The sequence below is a fragment of the Apis dorsata genome, unplaced genomic scaffold (assembly GCF_000469605.1).
Source record: "Apis dorsata unplaced genomic scaffold, Apis dorsata 1.3 scaffold_68, whole genome shotgun sequence".
Lineage (NCBI taxonomy): Eukaryota > Metazoa > Arthropoda > Insecta > Hymenoptera > Apidae > Apis > Apis dorsata.
The window spans coordinates 756,177-773,741 of NW_006263366.1; the positions used below are offsets into that span (position 1 = coordinate 756,177).

At 40.2% G+C, this 17,565-nt stretch overlaps 1 protein-coding gene and 1 long non-coding RNA gene across 4 annotated transcripts in view; one reads left to right on the plus strand and one right to left on the minus strand.

Annotated features, from left to right (window-relative positions):
- Positions 1-14,728, plus strand: part of LOC116186868 — a 17,489-nt gene extending 2,761 nt beyond the window's left edge. Inside the window, exons 2-4 of one of the 2 annotated variants that reach the window (XR_004151919.1) lie at positions 12,460-12,657; positions 13,742-14,106; positions 14,190-14,728. This is a non-coding gene — a long non-coding RNA (uncharacterized LOC116186868). Of the gene's footprint in view, positions 1-12,456; positions 12,658-13,741; positions 14,107-14,189 lie in introns of both variants that reach the window. The other variant, XR_004151918.1, reaches the window with a different exon arrangement.
- LOC102675213 (neuroligin-1) overlaps positions 1-17,565 on the minus strand; it is a 254,115-nt gene that overhangs the window by 21,398 nt on the left and 215,152 nt on the right. Inside the window, exons 4-5 of one of the 2 annotated variants that reach the window (XM_006610067.2) lie at positions 12,493-12,690; positions 568-683 (exon numbers count right to left, since the gene is read on the minus strand). In XM_006610067.2, coding sequence (XP_006610130.1) covers positions 568-683; positions 12,493-12,690 — 314 coding nt within the window. The remainder of the gene's footprint in view (positions 1-567; positions 684-12,492; positions 12,691-17,565) is intronic. The other variant, XM_031515378.1, reaches the window with a different exon arrangement.

Genomic DNA, 17,565 nt, shown 5'->3' on the forward strand with positions numbered 1-17,565 from the left:
CGAGCGTATCGGGATCATTTGTTGTAACATTATCTCGCGTAAATCCCTACACAGATGTTAACTTTTGAAGTTTAAATATTGATTTTCGTCAAAAATTTCACGGAAATATAATACGTATAAAATTCATGCGCACGTCCGGTTATATAAAAAAAAAGGAAAAAAAAAAAAAATAAAACGCAGGATTGACGTATTCGATAAATAGTTATTCAGTCATCCGAAAAATATTTGTTCGATCTGTCTCTTTCTCTCTCTCTCTCTCGCCTTTATCCCACGTTATCTCCTTTTAAAATAATAATTTCTCCCGAGGTAACCTACTTCCATAACGAAAGGATTTTTTAAAAGCCTCAAAAACAACGTGGTTGCTCGTCGCGTGTAACGTAGAAAGGAAAAAAACGATAGAGAGAAAGAGAGAGAGAGAAAGAGAGAGAGAGAGAGAGAGAGAGAGAGAGAGAGAAAGGGGAAGGGAGAATTGTTTCTCTCACGGGGAATGTCTGACGGGGGTTTATTTGCTTCGGAGTTGTCGTCGAACCGGGGACCTTAATGTAATGCACTCCGGGCAATACTCACCCACGAGCAATTTAGATGTTTGGCAACTTGCAGAGCGTAATTTGCGGCTCCTCTCACGAGCGCCCACGGTGAAAGCGCGCTCCCAGACATTAGAACGCTGCGATGAAACAACAGACCTGCAACAATGAAAAAAAAAAGCAATGACCGGATAATAAACGTTTACTCATCCTTCGTGAGTCAATATACGTGTGTAATTTTGAACGTAATCGTATAATAATCGGAGGATTATATTTTTCGAACGGGGAAGATGGATGATGGAGAAGAATCAAGAGGAATAACGAGAAATAGGTTAAGAATAACTTATTCGTTGGAAAAATAAAATTTTGAATATCTTGATTATTATTTAGAGATGTGTAGAGAAATTAATTAGATAAAAGTTAAAGCATAATAATGATTATTGTATAGTTCGAGATTACGCGTTTTTTAATGTATCTTTCAAATAACGATTTTAAAGTATTTCAACGCGATTCTTCTATGAAACACGCGACATGCATCGCATAAAAAATCCTAAAAATATTCACGTATCCCGTAAGTTTATTATCGCGGAAAAAAAAAAAAGAAAATCAAGCGATCCAACCGACCCAAGACAGACTTCATCTTCATCGTTACCACGAATTGATTCGAGTTACTTGGCATGAAAGCAGCGCGTGTAGCAGTTTAAAGACAGGATTCTAAATGACGGAGAAGAGAGAGAGAGAGAGAGAGAGAGTGAGAGAGAGAAAATGCTTAGCCCCAAATGTTTGCCAAACAGCTTTATCCTTCTCCGTGCCATAAATCATCAGCGCGAAAATAAAAAGGGAGAGATTCCAAAAAATAAGAAAAAAGAAAAAGAAAAAAAGAAAATTTCGAAATCCCGTTTCAACTCTCTCCGGAAAACTGTGTGTGTCTGAGCGGGACACGCGACATGCACATTTCCCCGAAGGCGATGCCGCGATTTTATCAGGCTTGATATCCATAAAACAGGATTCCTCGCGGAAACTTGCTTAAATCCTGGGGCCTCGTTAATCTTCGTATCGGCAAAGCCCGAGCTTTCGTCGGGTTACTTTATCGCGACGGTTAGCGAGGGATACATCATTATCTCGGTATGGATCCAATGATGCTGCGTCGTTTCGAGTGAGAGAGTAAGAGAGAGAGAAAGAGAGAGAGAGAGAGAGAGAGAGAGAGCAAGGTTTCGATACGTGTTTTCAAGCAACCGCTGGTGTTATCACGGTTGCGGCTGGCTTCGTTAAAGCATCGAGATAACGTTGTTTCGTCGCGGTTAGACAAAAGCGGCTTTCTCCCCCCTCCCTCGAAAATCGGCCGGCTGTGTTTAATCGGCAACTTGGGAGTCGTTAATCTTCATATCCAGGGGACCAAAGGGTTGGCCAGGACTTGAGAGATTTTGCTTGGATACTTTGATGAATTCGCGAACTCCTCCTTATAGCTATACGGATTTCTCCTCCGATTTCTTTGTGTTTCGTTTCGAAAGATTGATCGTGCACCGAGGAAACGAAGAAAAAAAAAAAAAAGAAAAAGAGAAAAGGGATAATTTAAGAGGAGGATCGGAGGAATGAGTGGAGCAATGGCCGACTTCTTGATACCTCCCTTTCTCGTCCAAGTTAGATAATTCTTACTTTACTCGCTAATACGCCATTTTATCCGTAATTCCTACACATATAAATTCTAAATCATTCCGTGCTCCGGGCAACCGACCAGCTTGAATAGGATTCTGCGCGGCTGGAAACTGGATATGGAACTCGTGTTTCATCTCGTAAAACTTTGATGAAGTTGGACGAGCTTTATTCACCTAAAACCCTCCGCTTCGTCTTCGTGTTGTGTCAACTGAAATTCTCGCGACTTTTTGCGAAAGAATGTTACGAGAAAGAAAAGAAAGGGAAAGAAAAGAAGAGAAAAAATATATTTCAATCGAGTTAAAAGTCTTGAAGGGTTTCGATTCCTTCGATCCCCTTGAACTGAAATGATTCGATGAAAATTTAACCCCGATATTTGTTACGCCTCGATGGTTATGGAGCTAAAATTGAATGGCCTGATTGTGGAATGTAGGCGAAACGGGTATTTGCAAGCTACGCTAGTTTAATCTCGATGAGCCGAAGATAAGAGGATAATCGTCAATGGCACACGTCTAAGAGAACGACTCGTGTAGGGATGAAGGCTGTCGATACACATACGAGACTCTTGCACGAATAGGACGATACTTATCATCTCTCTCGAAGTGCGTCGATCCATTAGCAGAGACTGGCACAAACGTTCACATTCAGCCGATTTCAGTGTATCCCTTTACCTTGTCAGTACATGTCAGTCACACGAAATACTCGGTGAATGACAGTTTCCCCAATCAACAATAAGTGTATTTCTGTACACGCAACGTGATCCAAAGTTATCGAACACGTATATGTATATGTATATATCCACGAGATGCTTCATTATCGGTTATTAATCGATACGTTTAATCTTTCTAAAGAGCGTCTCAGCGTCTCTTCTTCTCGTTCGAGATGAAATAAATGTTTCGAAATTTTTTCGAGATGCGATAAAAAAGAAAAAAATTCACTTTTTTCACACGAGTGGAAAAAAAAAGTTACTCGATAATTTTTCATGAAAAAAGATGATCTTCTTGGCAGTTTCTGTTTAACCACATGGGAGCAGAGATAACTCGGTGAAGTGTTATTATGCAACGTGATTGCTCGATATCCACTCACGGGAAAATTAATCTGTCAACTCGACCATTAATATGCATACTTCCGGTTCGACAGCAAGCAAGATGGCGTACCCTAACGTTCATCAAAGTCTGCCATACTTTGAGACATGCACCTCTCGAATTTAAAACTTGCCTCGGCTTCATAACTCGCCCTCATCCCCTATATTACGGTTAATAAACGAATCGTGCCTCGCCAACGGCTGCCTCCGGTACCCCACTTGCACGGTAAACTTAACAAAATCGTTATCAGGGCTAGAAGAGATTACAGCTTATAGTCTTAAGCTTGTTTGCCCCTCGAAATTTGAATATTTATTAGAGGAAGAGTTATAGAGGCGTCACTTTGATCGAATCCTCGCGTTATCAATTTTATTTTTCAAATTTTTTTTTTATTTATTTTTATTTTTTTCGAACGAGACGTATTACTATTCGTTCTTTTCATCAAGCGTGAAAATCGATCTTGCGACATTCTTTCAGAATATTTCATCACATCCGCTGTGGCAATACCGTTAAGCTCGACGTATAAATCGACGCATTGTTTTTATTCGTTGTTCAAAAGGGTGCGCACGGTGTCGAATACGGGAGAAAAGATTGCCGCGACATTTCATAACCAATTTCTGTGACGTACATTATCTTGATAACCTATACGGGTCGGGAAAAAGGCGAGGGTCGACGTGGTAACGCGTGCCATTATCACGCATACTTCGAATTGTTCCCCTTTCTTCGAAACATTCCCCTTCCCTTTTCCATCCCTTCCCGAATAAAAATGGGAAACGTTGAACTCGGAAAAAATAACGAAAATACGAAAAATCTCATCTCGATTCTGATTTTCCACTTATTTTCAATTTTTCAATTTAAAAATAATCGCGGATTTTTTTGGGGATCGTGACTCGCGAAAAATATCGTATCTTTGCACACAAATATATTTTTCAATATTCTTTGTTCAAAATTCTATATTTATGTTACGTGGCTAAATTAACGAATCGCCGCGTATATAAATATTGTACAATATATATGTTTATATACGTTATAAAAATACGACAAATCCGACAGGTATTAATTTCGTTCGAGCTCGTGGCAAATATTTGAGAAACCGTTGAACGCGGTTTGCGCCGTTCCTTCTCGGCGTTCGTTCGTTCCCGGGCCAAGCTCATTAACTTATCAACCGTGGCAGTTGTCAGCATCGTCGCGTTTCGAGAAGACGACAATGCCTTTCCCGCAGGAGGAGGAAAACAAGAAGAAGAGGATCAAGGGGATGGAGGAGGAGGGGGGGATGAGGGAGTTGGAGCAAGTGGAAGCTTACGTTCCCTGGTAATATTCATAACTCGGAAGCGGCTTACTCTCCTCTTTGTCTCTCTCCCCTACGAATCTTTGCCACGGTCGATATTTAAATTAATCGGCCACTCGAACGAGTTTTCCCTCTTTTCCCGCCATTATAAATACAATCTTGAGCGCGAATATTTCGCGGTCCTGCATCCTATTAATCGTTCCACGTCTCATCCCTCGTCCTTTTTTATCCTGCGATGAAGGAAAACTTTGGAGGAAAAATTCGAAAGTTTCTCTCTCTCTCGATCATATCGCGCTCGATTTCACTCCGATATCAAACGGACGTGGTATAAGCATCGGAGGGATTCTCGTTTCGTTTCGATTTCATTTCCGTCCATCTTTCCGGAAAAGTGCATTTTCCAGTTGCATTTCCTATCGACTTCGTCCGCCTATTAACCGGTGCCGCGATTCACGGCCACAGCGAGAATCCTCGATAACCAATTTATTTTCCGGACGATGATGTAACATCGTAGGAGAGGGGAGGGAAGGGAAGGTTCGCGACACCGTTCATCAATTTGTGAATTTAAAAAAAAATAAAAAAAAAGGAAAGAAAAAAAATTTGTTCGGTGGAAACGATTCTAAAATTACGTATCGACGAAGGAAGCACGATAATTGCAAAGCTTGTTGAATTAATCGATAGCCGGGGTAACGAAATGGGGAGATTTATTAGTCACGGGCTAGAATATGCAAAACAGTTACAAACAGGCGTCGAGTTATTTGTGGTTGACTAACGATGAAAAGTTTATTTTACTTGTAGAAAAAAGAGAGAGAGAGAGAGAGAAAGGGAAAAAATGGCAAATCGGTGCCGCATGAATAAAGAGTGAGCGGATAGAAAGCGATTTTAAATAATTCATATTCGTCTCGATATAACTCGGTATAATTCCAGTTGCTCGAATATTCGTTTTTTTTTTTTAAAAATTTGTCTCCAAAACTCGACACTTTTCATTCGATGAAAACGCCCAAAGAATTAAACTTTCTCCTTCCTCGTGTCGGCTCGAATCGAAACAGTATTCCGAGGAGGAGACTCGGGGCTGGAAGAAGAATCAATTAAATCGATACTGGTTCCCTTCCGACAGCGATTCTCATTAGCGTGCCACCTTTGAAGACCTCGAGTTGCCAGATTGATGGTAATAGATGCGGCGTTCCACGCGTGCATAGGCTCGTGCACGGTTCACCGGTGACTGTACATCATTCGACGGTATCATGGTAATGGGCAGTCGAACACCGATATCGATCCGTCCTCCGCATCTTCCGTCCTCTCGCCTTTCGCCCTTTCGTACCGAAAAGTGGCCGCGGGCGTCGTGAGAACAACTTTTTCCAACGATGCGCCTCGTTAAGTCCACGTTATCTCGTGTTCCATGCCCTCTCTTCTCCCCACATCCTTTTATTCCACCTCTGCTTGCCGATAACGGTTCCCATTCTCGAACCAAGTTTTCCAACCTTTGCTATTTGATGCCTTGCGAAGATGCGTCATGGCGATTAGGAGGAAGAGAACGAACGAATTTAAACGGATTTTTTAGATTTTTCCTTTAATTATCCGTTGTACGTAAATGTAGGAGGAAGCGAGAATAATCGTGATTTCATATTTTGCAAAATTTCTCTTATGATTAATATTTATTCAATAGCCGAATGGAAGAAGATTTGGAATCGATATTATCAACTGTAAAATGGATTATTCACAAAAATCTTGGATTTAATATAGATTTTTCTTATTTCTACGTGGATACTCTTAGAGACGAAAATAGATAGACGAAGAAGATGATCGATATCAATTGAGATTCAGAAGCGACGATTAGCTTGTGCAACGTGACAACCGATTTTCCAGGCTAAGGGTTAATCGAGGGAAACGAAACTGGGCCGATAACATCGATTGCGCGGCACTCATGTTTTATTGAATACGCTCGTTGGCCGCTCTCTCCTCTCGAGTCGGCACTCGACCAAGAAAGAAATCGTCTCGTTGCCGACGATGCGCCACAGATTCTTTCCCCTCTCACGGTCAGAAGCGCGCGAAACGCGAAACGACCTCGTTAGCCAACCGATTTCATCCGCGCTTTTATTCGCCATTCTTCTCTTCCTACGTTTTTCACTCTATATATATATATATCTCTTGTTCGTCGAGAAACATATCCGGATGAAGATTTGCCCATGTAAGCTGTCAAGATGGAAACGTTTAACGTTCACTGGACGAAATCTGGAAGAAGAGACGTGATGAAAATGGGTCAAATTAGTCAAAGACGAATTATTTTCTAAGGAGAAATAATTGGGAGAGCGATTCTCTGAAATTTTAAAACATATTATACATGTCTTGTGGATGGAATAATATCCAAACGACAGAGAAGCTATTTATTTTTTCAGATAAATAAATCGTTTATTTGTTTTCGAATGGCATTTTTGCGGATGGCAATTTGCGAAGGATTACGTAGACACGTTCCGCAACATAAGCGAAATACCTCGCGCTGTACCTGTAGATTCAAACTGAAATGGCATCGTAGACAGTTTATTAGTAAGACGAATGGAGCCCAAAGGATTAATCAGGGCGGTTGGATGATTTAACGGATGATTTGTAGTGTCGAATTTTGCCTGACATCCGTGTATATTCCTAATTTGCCGATTATCCCGTTTCGAAGCGATAAACAACGAGCGATCATTTAAAGGATTTCCCCCCTCCCTTTTTTTTTTCTCTCGAAAATGTGGAAACAAAGAGCACCGATAAAACTGGAAATAACCTGGAAATAGTTATAAGAGAATTTCACGGAGATCGGCCCATTTTTCATCCCTCATTTCCGGTAGCTGTTTGCTTCGAACACATAATATAGAACCGAACTACAATATCCAACAATACAAACCGATATTTCTACCTTCCCCGCGATTAGCGGCAAAATTAATTGGACCGACGACCAAATTAATTGGTCCAACTTTGTTGATATCATACATTCCATAAACGCGAAACCGCGAAGGTTATTGGTCTCTTTTGAAAAATGCCCATTGATTTATCGCATCAACTTTTAAAACTCTCGATTATACTTTCTTCTTCGATGCGTTATATTATATTATATATCAAAAAGAGAAGAAGTTAAATTGTAAAATCGGCTTTTTAAAATGGCCTTTGTAAATATCCTCTGAATATCTGCTCGTTACTTGCAATATTGATCGAAAGAACGAAAGATCGGACGAATAATTTTCTTAACAAGTTTGTACGAATTACAAATTAATATACAATATATTTTCGATACGACAAGCACAATTCAACGTAAGAAGAATTATAAAATCTAAAAAATTTACAAAAATACGTTAGTTTGGTATTCTTTTGACAAGCACGATGCAACGTATTCGATCACGCGTTCATGAACAGTCGAATTCGACAAATTCAATCTCGTAGCAATTTCTCGAATTGTTATTCGTCGATCAGTTTGTTTTGTCCTCATCAGCTTTGACTGGTCAGAACGTGGCGCATTTTAATGTCGAAATTGTCAGAATGAAATTTTGAAAACCAATTTCGTCATTAACGTACCGTTAATATACCTTCTCCGTAGACTTGGCGTAACTTTTTTTTTGCCAACATTCTTATCTTTTTGATAATAAAAAAGTAAAAAAGTATGCTGAAAATGTTTCTTTTGGTTTTGCATCTTTATTATCACGCACGAAAAACACAATCGCGCAAAATCAAACGAATGTTTTTCTTATAAATAAACCATAAAACGCCAATTCTCAAAATATATAATAACTATACGGTTTAGAATAAAGTTAGCTGGATAAACAACTAGCGACACTCGTGTAAAAAAACGAAATTACTTTCCGAACAGCCCAATAAAAAAGGGGAACTCTATCAATGTATAAGTCAAAAATCACGAAACGTCTGCAAAATTAGATTAATTTGCATATCCTTTAGCACGATGTATATATATTTTAAAAATAAGAAAAGAATCTTTAGCATGAATCCCCTTTTCTCGAGCTTCGAATCGATGATCGCGCAATTTGAAATTCGTGGCGAAGCATTCTGGCACATTCCCAGGCAGGGTCGAAGTATTTATATAGAGGCTGCAATCTACCCTTTGGTAGATAACAGTTGATACCGATTCTGTTTGGTCTGCCACTTGATAGAGAGTTCGTAACCGCGGACATTATCCATTTCGGTGCCGGTTCCCTGCATAGGTTAAACTGAATGGATTAGAACCCATCAGGGAATGACCGATTAAAGGAGGCAGCGATCCGATTTCCGAGTCGATCGCCCGTGATAATTTTAACGTTTTCTCCTTGACATTTAAGTTATTACGGCCGAGTTCCTCCCATATTTTTTTCCAACCGATTTTTTCCCGATCGATCTTTCGACGAATTCGTTCAGATCGGAGCTAGCTGAAAGATTATTAACGTTTTAGTACATTAAACTTTATATAAATTAATTTTACTCGTTATATTTCTCTATCTCTCGAAAAGTGGTAATAAAAAAAATTGAAATTAGGTGTTGCATGTCGGCAAACCACTTTTCTTAACACTATTCACGAGACGTAGTTACGGATCGTTGAACAGGAACAATTGATTTACTAGAATCACGCGTGAGCTTTTTAAAGTAACACTTCGGGGAGGGAGAGTTTTGTTGTACGCGTATGACAGACGGCGCGTTAAGATTAAACACTCGTGCGCTCGTTGTTGCAGCGTATAAATCACAAGGAAAACGTTATAAAACCTAGCCAACCCCTGATAAGCTTCTGTTAGATTCGTTAGAGCACGCGTTCCAGACACCCCTCTCGGGTAATTAAAAAAAAAAAAAAAAAAAAGAAATGCATAACCTTTCGCGATACACGCGGATTTTTTTTTTCTTTTTATTAATTAAAACGATCAATTTTTTTGTCCCTGCTTTTCCGCGCACCAAGTAATCCGTTTAATTTCTCCCACTGTGACAGCGAAAAACATCGTGAAAATATTACAACGATTTCCTGGATTATGGATTATTTCTGAAATCCATCCGTGAGTCGAAAAAAGATTTGCAAATATAAAAAATTATTTCTTACGTATTTGTAATTACCTATCGCGTATGAAAAATTGCGAAAACAAGTTTATAATCATTCGTAATACGATTAAATCGAAGAAAACAAAAGTAATATTTTAGCCACGAGAAGAAAGAGAAAAAAACATCATCAATCGATTGGTTATTACAAAAACAGATAGTGCTTCAAGAACCTCGTACTTTTACAATTGATCGATGGGATTTCTAGTGCAAACAAATTTGTACACGGGTGAACGGATATGCGTGGCATTATTTTATAATCGGGAGGGAATCTCGGGGGGGAAGAGGAGGAGAGGGAGAAAGGAAGGATGGCGAGGAGGGAAAGGAGGAGGATACAGGAGGATACACATACGAGGTCCCGATTTTTCCCCATTAAAGCGAACGCGAACCACCCTCCTGAACGGAATTGCCGTCATTCATCGTTCGGGCGGGAACTCGGTGGTGGTGATGCCATCAGCGCAAATTACACGGCGCATTTTACGTCACAAATAGCGGCGTTGCGTGGCATTTGCTGGTCGTGGACTCATTAAACGAGCCTTTCCCCTCTCGTAATGCCTCTCGACAACCGCCGTTGCTCCGACGGCGCAACTTGTACCCTCTCCTTCCCCTCCCGCGGCGCGTCACGCCGCCCCTAAATAAAACCCGCTTGTTGTTGCCCTCCCCCTCTTTTTCACGACTCCGCGAAAGGATTATCGTCACGGGAACGGGGTGAAATTCGTTGGGTGACGGCGTGTAAAATCCTGTTGATCGTCGAGAGGATGTAAAATATCTGGAAAGGAGGGAGGGAGGGAGGGAAGGAAGGAGAAGAGAGAGAAAAAAGTTGACATTTCGTGGGAAAATAATGATTTTCGTGATAGGTATTGGATTTTTTTTGAAAGGTTTATTCTGTTGATAAATTTGCCTCGTGTGAAAATTAGGAAATTTGTAAATAAAATTTTTGAAGATTCGTTTCGAGGAATTATTGAGATTCCTTTGATTAAAGAATGATTAAAGGATAGAAGATTTTCGTACCCTTCCGCAACTCGAAGTTCCGATAGAAGTTTCCTCTTATAGCCATGTCATCCAATTTTCTTCAGGTATTCTTCGTCGTGTATGTATTTGTATGCGCATATTAAAGTTAATTCCATCCGAAATTGGCGACAAGCGTTGGGAGGATAGTTTGCGAGACGTGATCAATTAGGGATAGAATCAACTGCTTTAACCCCCATTGGCAGTTTCCAACTGTAGGGAATTATCGTTCGGTCGGGTTAGCGATAAGCTTGGAACCCTCTGACCAGATTACTTCGTTGTTTTTCCCTCACCCTCCAAGGATCGATTTGTCTTCCACGCGTTGAAACACCCTTCCTTCCGCTCCAACGCGACCAACCAAGGACCCGAGAAATCATTTTCGAAAGGGTTTTAATTTTTAATTCCTCGATCGATATTACTCGAGCTTCGAAAAAATTTATTCGATCGCGTAAATCGAAGATTCCTTGCAGGAATTGGGATTGAAATTATAATTGTCCCAATTTTTATATCTCGTTGACAAAGAATTTTTAGCTATTTTTATTTTTCAATAGAAAATAAAAGATATTATTTGCGAATTGTCAGAAAGCAAGATTGTTAAAATTCGAGAATGTTAATAATTTTCATCGATTCACGTTTTTCAGCCTCGTGAGAAGAGAAATGGAAGGGAAGACTGTAGGACGAGAGAGAAGAAGTCCCTAGCAGAGCGAAGTTAAGTACAAAACGATACTTCGAATTGAGCTCGAATCGAAAGTAAGATGTTTAAACGTGTCGATTCGAATCGGTTATCATTGGAAAATGAATTTAAATTTTCCAGTTGTCATCACTTTCCTCGCGGAAAGTCAAACTATCTTACGATATAAAATTGAACTATAGCGGGAGCGAGAGGATTATCCGAGGATGACACGATCGTAACATTTTATAGCAACATCTTCCTCTCGCTTCGCGTAGAAAGGTTTCTTTCACAGTGAAAGAAGCTGATAAAAAACATGAGAACGATCTCCAAAGCGATTTTCCCGGTTACAAAGTGTCGTAGATACTACTATCGTAGGGGTGGCCCTTTATCGGCGAATTCGAGCAGACTAGGAGGAAAGGATTGGCGCGCCGCTTGAAACGAAGCTTTCGCCGGAAGCTGCCTTTTTTTTTTTTTATACGGCTTGGCCCGTGCCCCATTCACCCCTTCGTTTACGTCTAACGCTTTAATCTTGGATATTCCATCGGTTCCATTTCTAGACGTGGTTGTTAAAAAGGTTAGTCCGTGGTCCGACGCTAATTATTCCTAACGGTCGGGCGGGTAAAACACACGCCGCCACCCCAGACACGCTCCAAGCGGGGTGAATTACCCCGTGATTCGATTAAAGAGACGCGATTTTCTCTGGCTGGCCGAAGAAACCTCTCTTTTGATCCCCCTATCTTTTCCACCGTGTATCGCTAAACTCGTGCTTTTAATATTCAAATAAACCACCCTCGCCTTCGATATCTCTCGTTCGAAACGTTCGCCAAACACGTCCCCCCCTCGCCTCTCTTTCGCAACCGGCAGTGGATCGAAATCTGGTCGGATATGTGTTTACTCTCCTTTCGAAAATACGGGCCGCGTGGATTCGGATGGAATACGTGTAGAGAAATTTAACCGATTTATAAACGGGATACGATTCACAAATATTATTATGAATTGCGCATTTTGATAAATCGCGTCGTTTTTAAAATTTATCATCCGAAATGCTTGGAATCCTTCCGCGTATACGAGAAACACGTGTTTCTCTTCGGATTTTAGAACACTTTAATTTTACACCATCGTCCATCGAACGAAAAGCTTGGGTAAATCTTTTTTTCTTTCTCGTTTTGCTCTTAATTGAAAAAGAAGAAGAAGAAGGGGGAGGAGGAGAAAAGTACTCACCGTCTGGCACCGCGTGGCTGGTCATCAAGAAATTAACGCAGGCCGCCCCTGTACCGTGTCCAATCAACGTCACGTTCCTAGGATCGCCGCCGAAGTTGCCGATGTTCTCCTGCACCCAATGGAGCGCCGCGATTTGATCCATCAGACCGTAATTCGCCGGCGAGCGTAAGTGCGAATCCGTGTTAGCGTTTAGAAAGCCTGTAATCGAGACAAGGCTGGTTATGTTTGTTTGCCTCGCGGTTTGCCTCACGATCACCAAGTATTTCCTCCTAATTAGATTCGAATCGTGTAAAATCTACCGCCAATAATTTTTCATTTCTTTCTTTTCTATTCCAATTTAAAAACGACATTTCCATCTTCCTGACTTCGTTCGTCGATCCTAATCGACGAGATTTCCTCCAATTTCCTCGAATTTCATTTCAATACGACGGATAAACGGATTGAAATAATGAGTTTTCAACGACTTCGAAAAACGGCGAGAAAATGGCGAGAAACGCGAAGGTATCGCTTCGAAACGACCGTTCTTGACCCAGACTGGGGGACTCGAATTCTCCACGCTCCGCTCAAATCCGCTTGTAAACGCGTGTAAACGAATACAGGGGCTCGTTCCGGCGTTGAAAAGCCGGCAGAGGCGCAAGGAACGAGCGTGGCGGGCCGCTTCAAAGGGGACGAAGCCACTTCAACCCCCCTCCCCTGCGAAAGACACTTTTGACCGAGCAGCCACGAGCTGTCCCGCTCGTTCTTACGATCCCGCTCATCCGTAAATACTATTTCAATGGGCCGGTATCGATTGATACCGATATCTCGCCCCTCCCTCCCCCGCGATATGCAAAATAGAACAGCCCGCCGTAGGGGAATAAATCGTTCGATTATTTGATCAGCGAACGCGCCCGAATTCGGATTCATTGCCATTTAATTGGAGCCGATGCTTTCCCGAGAATTTCTCGCTCGATTTTTCTTTTTTTTTTTTTTTTTTGATTTTTTTATTATATATATATATATATATTCTTCTCCATATACCTATATCCACGTCTGAAAATATCGTCGCCACTATTAACGAACGCGTCGTTGACGCGAGCAGAATATTTTTATTCCGTTTAAAAATATTTAACGCCGATGCACGCGATTTTTGCGAATTTTTTTTTTTTTTTTCGATTTGAAATTTTTATTTCCCCCGATACGGTGTATATCGGTGTGCCGGTATATATAAATACCATCGTAAGGATTTATCCGATATTTTTTTTTCCAGAGTTTGCGCATCGGGGGGAGGGAAAAAAAAAAAAAAGAAAGAGAGAAGAGCCTCGTTGGAACAAAGGGAGAAGTTTCGAAAATGGGATGGGATGGAGAGAAACAGAGGTAACGATAATTCAACTGCGTACAGTAAGTCAAACTTCCGAATGATAACTTGGAACATCTGTTGCGATACTTAGCGAAGCAATAAAGAGTTTAATGAGTTTCGGTGTTCGAGTTAAACTTTCCTACCGGCTACCCAGTTAAGAAGCTTTAACTTGAAAAGCTCGGTCTTATTGGACTACAATGATTGGAACCGACGGTGAAAAGATGCGTGAAACAACATCGGGAAAAGAGAAAAAAGGAAAGGAAGAAAAAGAGCAGGTATTTTTATATACATAACGCGACAATGTTATATATCACATACGTCGTGGATGCGTTGATTTAGCATTGATGTTGTCATTTAGCTTTTTTTTTTTTTTCAAATTGAACAAAAGAAGAAAACGAATTCGTTTTCGTTTCGTTTCGAACGAGTTTGGAACGAATAAACAAATAAGAGAGAAAAGAGGGGCGCGGAGGAAGGTTCCTTTCAAAAATTCGGACAATACACTCGACACGACTCGATTCGCACCCTTAACCATTTTATCCCCCCAGCGATTGCTCGTTCGCGCGGCGATAAACGGAATGACTTCTCTCTTGGAAATTCCTTTCGACCGATCCACCCCCCGCTTTGTCCCCTCGGCGCTCGCATTTTTCCACCACTGTCGACGAGCTAGCCGAATTATCGGTTTGGCACCGGTTCCGGGGAAACAGGCGGTGGGATGACGTTGACCTATTTCGCTCATCCGTGAACGAAGATTCTTTTTGCGGAAAACTGATGCGAGACCAGGAACGTACGTCACGCGGACGGATCTCTCAGTATCGTGGATTCGAAGGAAAAAGGTTTCTCGTTTGGTTTCGGATTGAGTAGAATAATTTCGAATCTTTGCGAAATTTTTGGCGAACGTGTCTCTATATTTATATTTTTTTTTATGGCGTTATTAAGTTAATTTGAAAAATCGATTTATAGATTTGGTAGAAATGTAGAAAGAATCTGTTTTTCGAAATTATTTGGATTTTTTTCTTTTTCTTTTTCTTCAAAGAAAAATTTTAGAAGGATCTAGGAAAGAATTTGAGGAAGAGAAGACGCGGTAACGAGAGTTTTTTTATTGGTTCGTTGGCGATAATTTTGCAAAAATTTTGACACTTGATAAAAATTTCAGAGGATAACGATATTATTAAATTTCATTTTGTTTGTTTCAGCGAACGACGATAGGAGGAAATTTCGTAAAATTCTAAAATTCATTGGCTATTTTACTCGTTAATGAAGGCCTCGTTGAAAGTAATTAACGCACACAATCGATCTTGAAACAATAATGTAAATTATCTCGGTGTTCTCGTCGATCGGAAAATCGGTATTTCCAAAACTCTCTTCAGCTCGAAGTTGCGAATTAATTTCAATCTTTACAGTGTTCCTCCCTCCCCTCCCAACAACAACAATCTTCCAGATTAATACGTTTCGAGTTTCGATGTTCACGCGCATTGGCATTTCACGCTTTACGCCGACCTTCGCAAACCATGTCGCGAATTCTCTGCAATCAATTTGCTAACGTCGATGCGACATCTCGTCAATTGTACAATTCATACAGAGCGACAAGAATCGAAAGTATAATCCTTTTTAATTTAAGTGGTAACCCAGTTTTTCGAAGCAGGATTTAGCGAGTTATTGGTTTCACTTCACGTGAAATATCACCGTTCTTCGAACCACCGATGCCCCTCCCAACCGAGTTAGTTTCTCAAGTTTCCAACTGCTCGAAAGTACGATGAAAATACGGTGGAAATTATTTTCTTCATTTTTCAGAACGAAGGAACGAAAATACATAGGAATGATATGAAAACGTAATTATTTAATGCAATCTTGCACAGGCAAACTTGCAGGGGAATAAAAATAATAAACTGAAAAATAATTCCGTGGCCGTCTACTTTTACTGCAAATAAATCTCAAATCAAAATGGTCGTCGTACGATTTCGCTCGAACAACATCGTAAAAATACGCGTTTAAAAATTTCGATTCGAATAATACTTTGTCTCGCCGTGTTGAACGAAAGTGTTAAACAAAAGAATATATTACAAGAAAAACGAGACGCTCTTCTTCGCGAAAAAAAAGTTGAAAAGTATCGATCGCTATTTCTCTCGCTCCTCAAATGCTCTTTGGAAAGGATTGAACAAAATTTCCAGGCGAAAATCCGAAGAAAGGGGGAGGGATATTAACCCACGTCTCGCCACGTACGAAGTTGGCGAAATAATTCGACGGACAGCGCGACATTAAGCGAAATTGCCAAGAATAATATAGGAATTTACATTTAATTTCGAGAAATGGAACTGGGAAGCAAGGGAGGGGAAGGATGCCGCGAGGAAAAGGGATACGCGAGGTACGTGCAATGAATTTCTTTCGACCTGAACCTGAATTCGCAGACAATTTTCTCGGCGCACGATCGCCGATAAATTAATTTTCCGTGGAACATGTCAATTAATCGGGTCCAACATCGGTCTCTTCAAATTAATTCTTTCGCTTCACGTTCGACGGCCACGAAAATGCACTCCCGTTTATCCCGAATGGAGGGCAGAGGAAGCTGAAATCCGTGGATCTGAATGTGAAATTTAAGGTATTTAATCCAGCATGCTTGTTTCGACTTGTTTATCTGAGATCAGGATCTTTTTCCTCAAATATTCTCCGTTGAAAATTCGTGAATGAGTTGCTTGTCTCAGGAATTCGAAAGACTACGATGTTCGTATTAAAGTAACAGGGGTTCTTCAAGTCCTTGAGGTGAATTGGAAGCGAGTGGCTTTTGAGGAGCGTGAAGAAACGCAAGGATATGAAAATGTTGGGAGTATTGAAATTAATTGAAACGTTCAGCCTTCATATGGATATACAAGTAATTCGTTAATCAATCTTTTGCCAAGATACTGTACTTTCGAATGTCGATATCGTTTTGAAAATTTTACGATTAAAAAATTCCGAAACAAACGCTTTCGATGGAAAATTTAAGTTAAACAGTTCGTGATTAATTAAACGATTTTTTCAAACCTCTTTGATACACAAAATTGACGATTATTTTAAACAATCTTGTACGATTTTTACGTTTCAATCAATATTTCGTTATATTATAGGCAAGTATTACAAAAAAAAAGAAAAAGAAGAAAGAAAAAAATCATCGAAAAGGAAAATTAATATTTAAAAAAAAAGGAAGAATCGATTTTATAATACACACGCTTTTAAAGAGCGGTAATGAAACGAGATAAAATTCATTTATCCGATGGGATACCGAAAGTATCAATAAATTTCGGCCAATGTTCATCGATATACATCGGTTCGTTGAACTCGTCACCCACAATTTCGGTGACAATACTTTGAAATAATCGATGAAAACGAGATTTAAAACAACGCTTACGCTTCTAAACAATGAACCGTTGAATATGTATACTTGATTCACAATTTTTTTCGGATAATATACATATATATCGCGGCTGCAATTTTCTAGGATTTCCTTTCATCCCTCTCTCTCTTTCTCTCTCTTTTTCTCTCTCTCTCTCTATCTCTTTCACTCGTACTCTCTCGCATCCGGTACAACGTTTGATTGATGATGTTTCCAACTGTATTACCAAACACGCATTCGTTTTAAACCTTTGATCCCTGCACCCGATCCGAATAGACGCGATAAATGTTAAACACCACCGTTTATCCACGCGGATCGAGGCGGACAACGAAATCGAATTGCAGAAAAAAAAAAAAAAAAAAAAAAA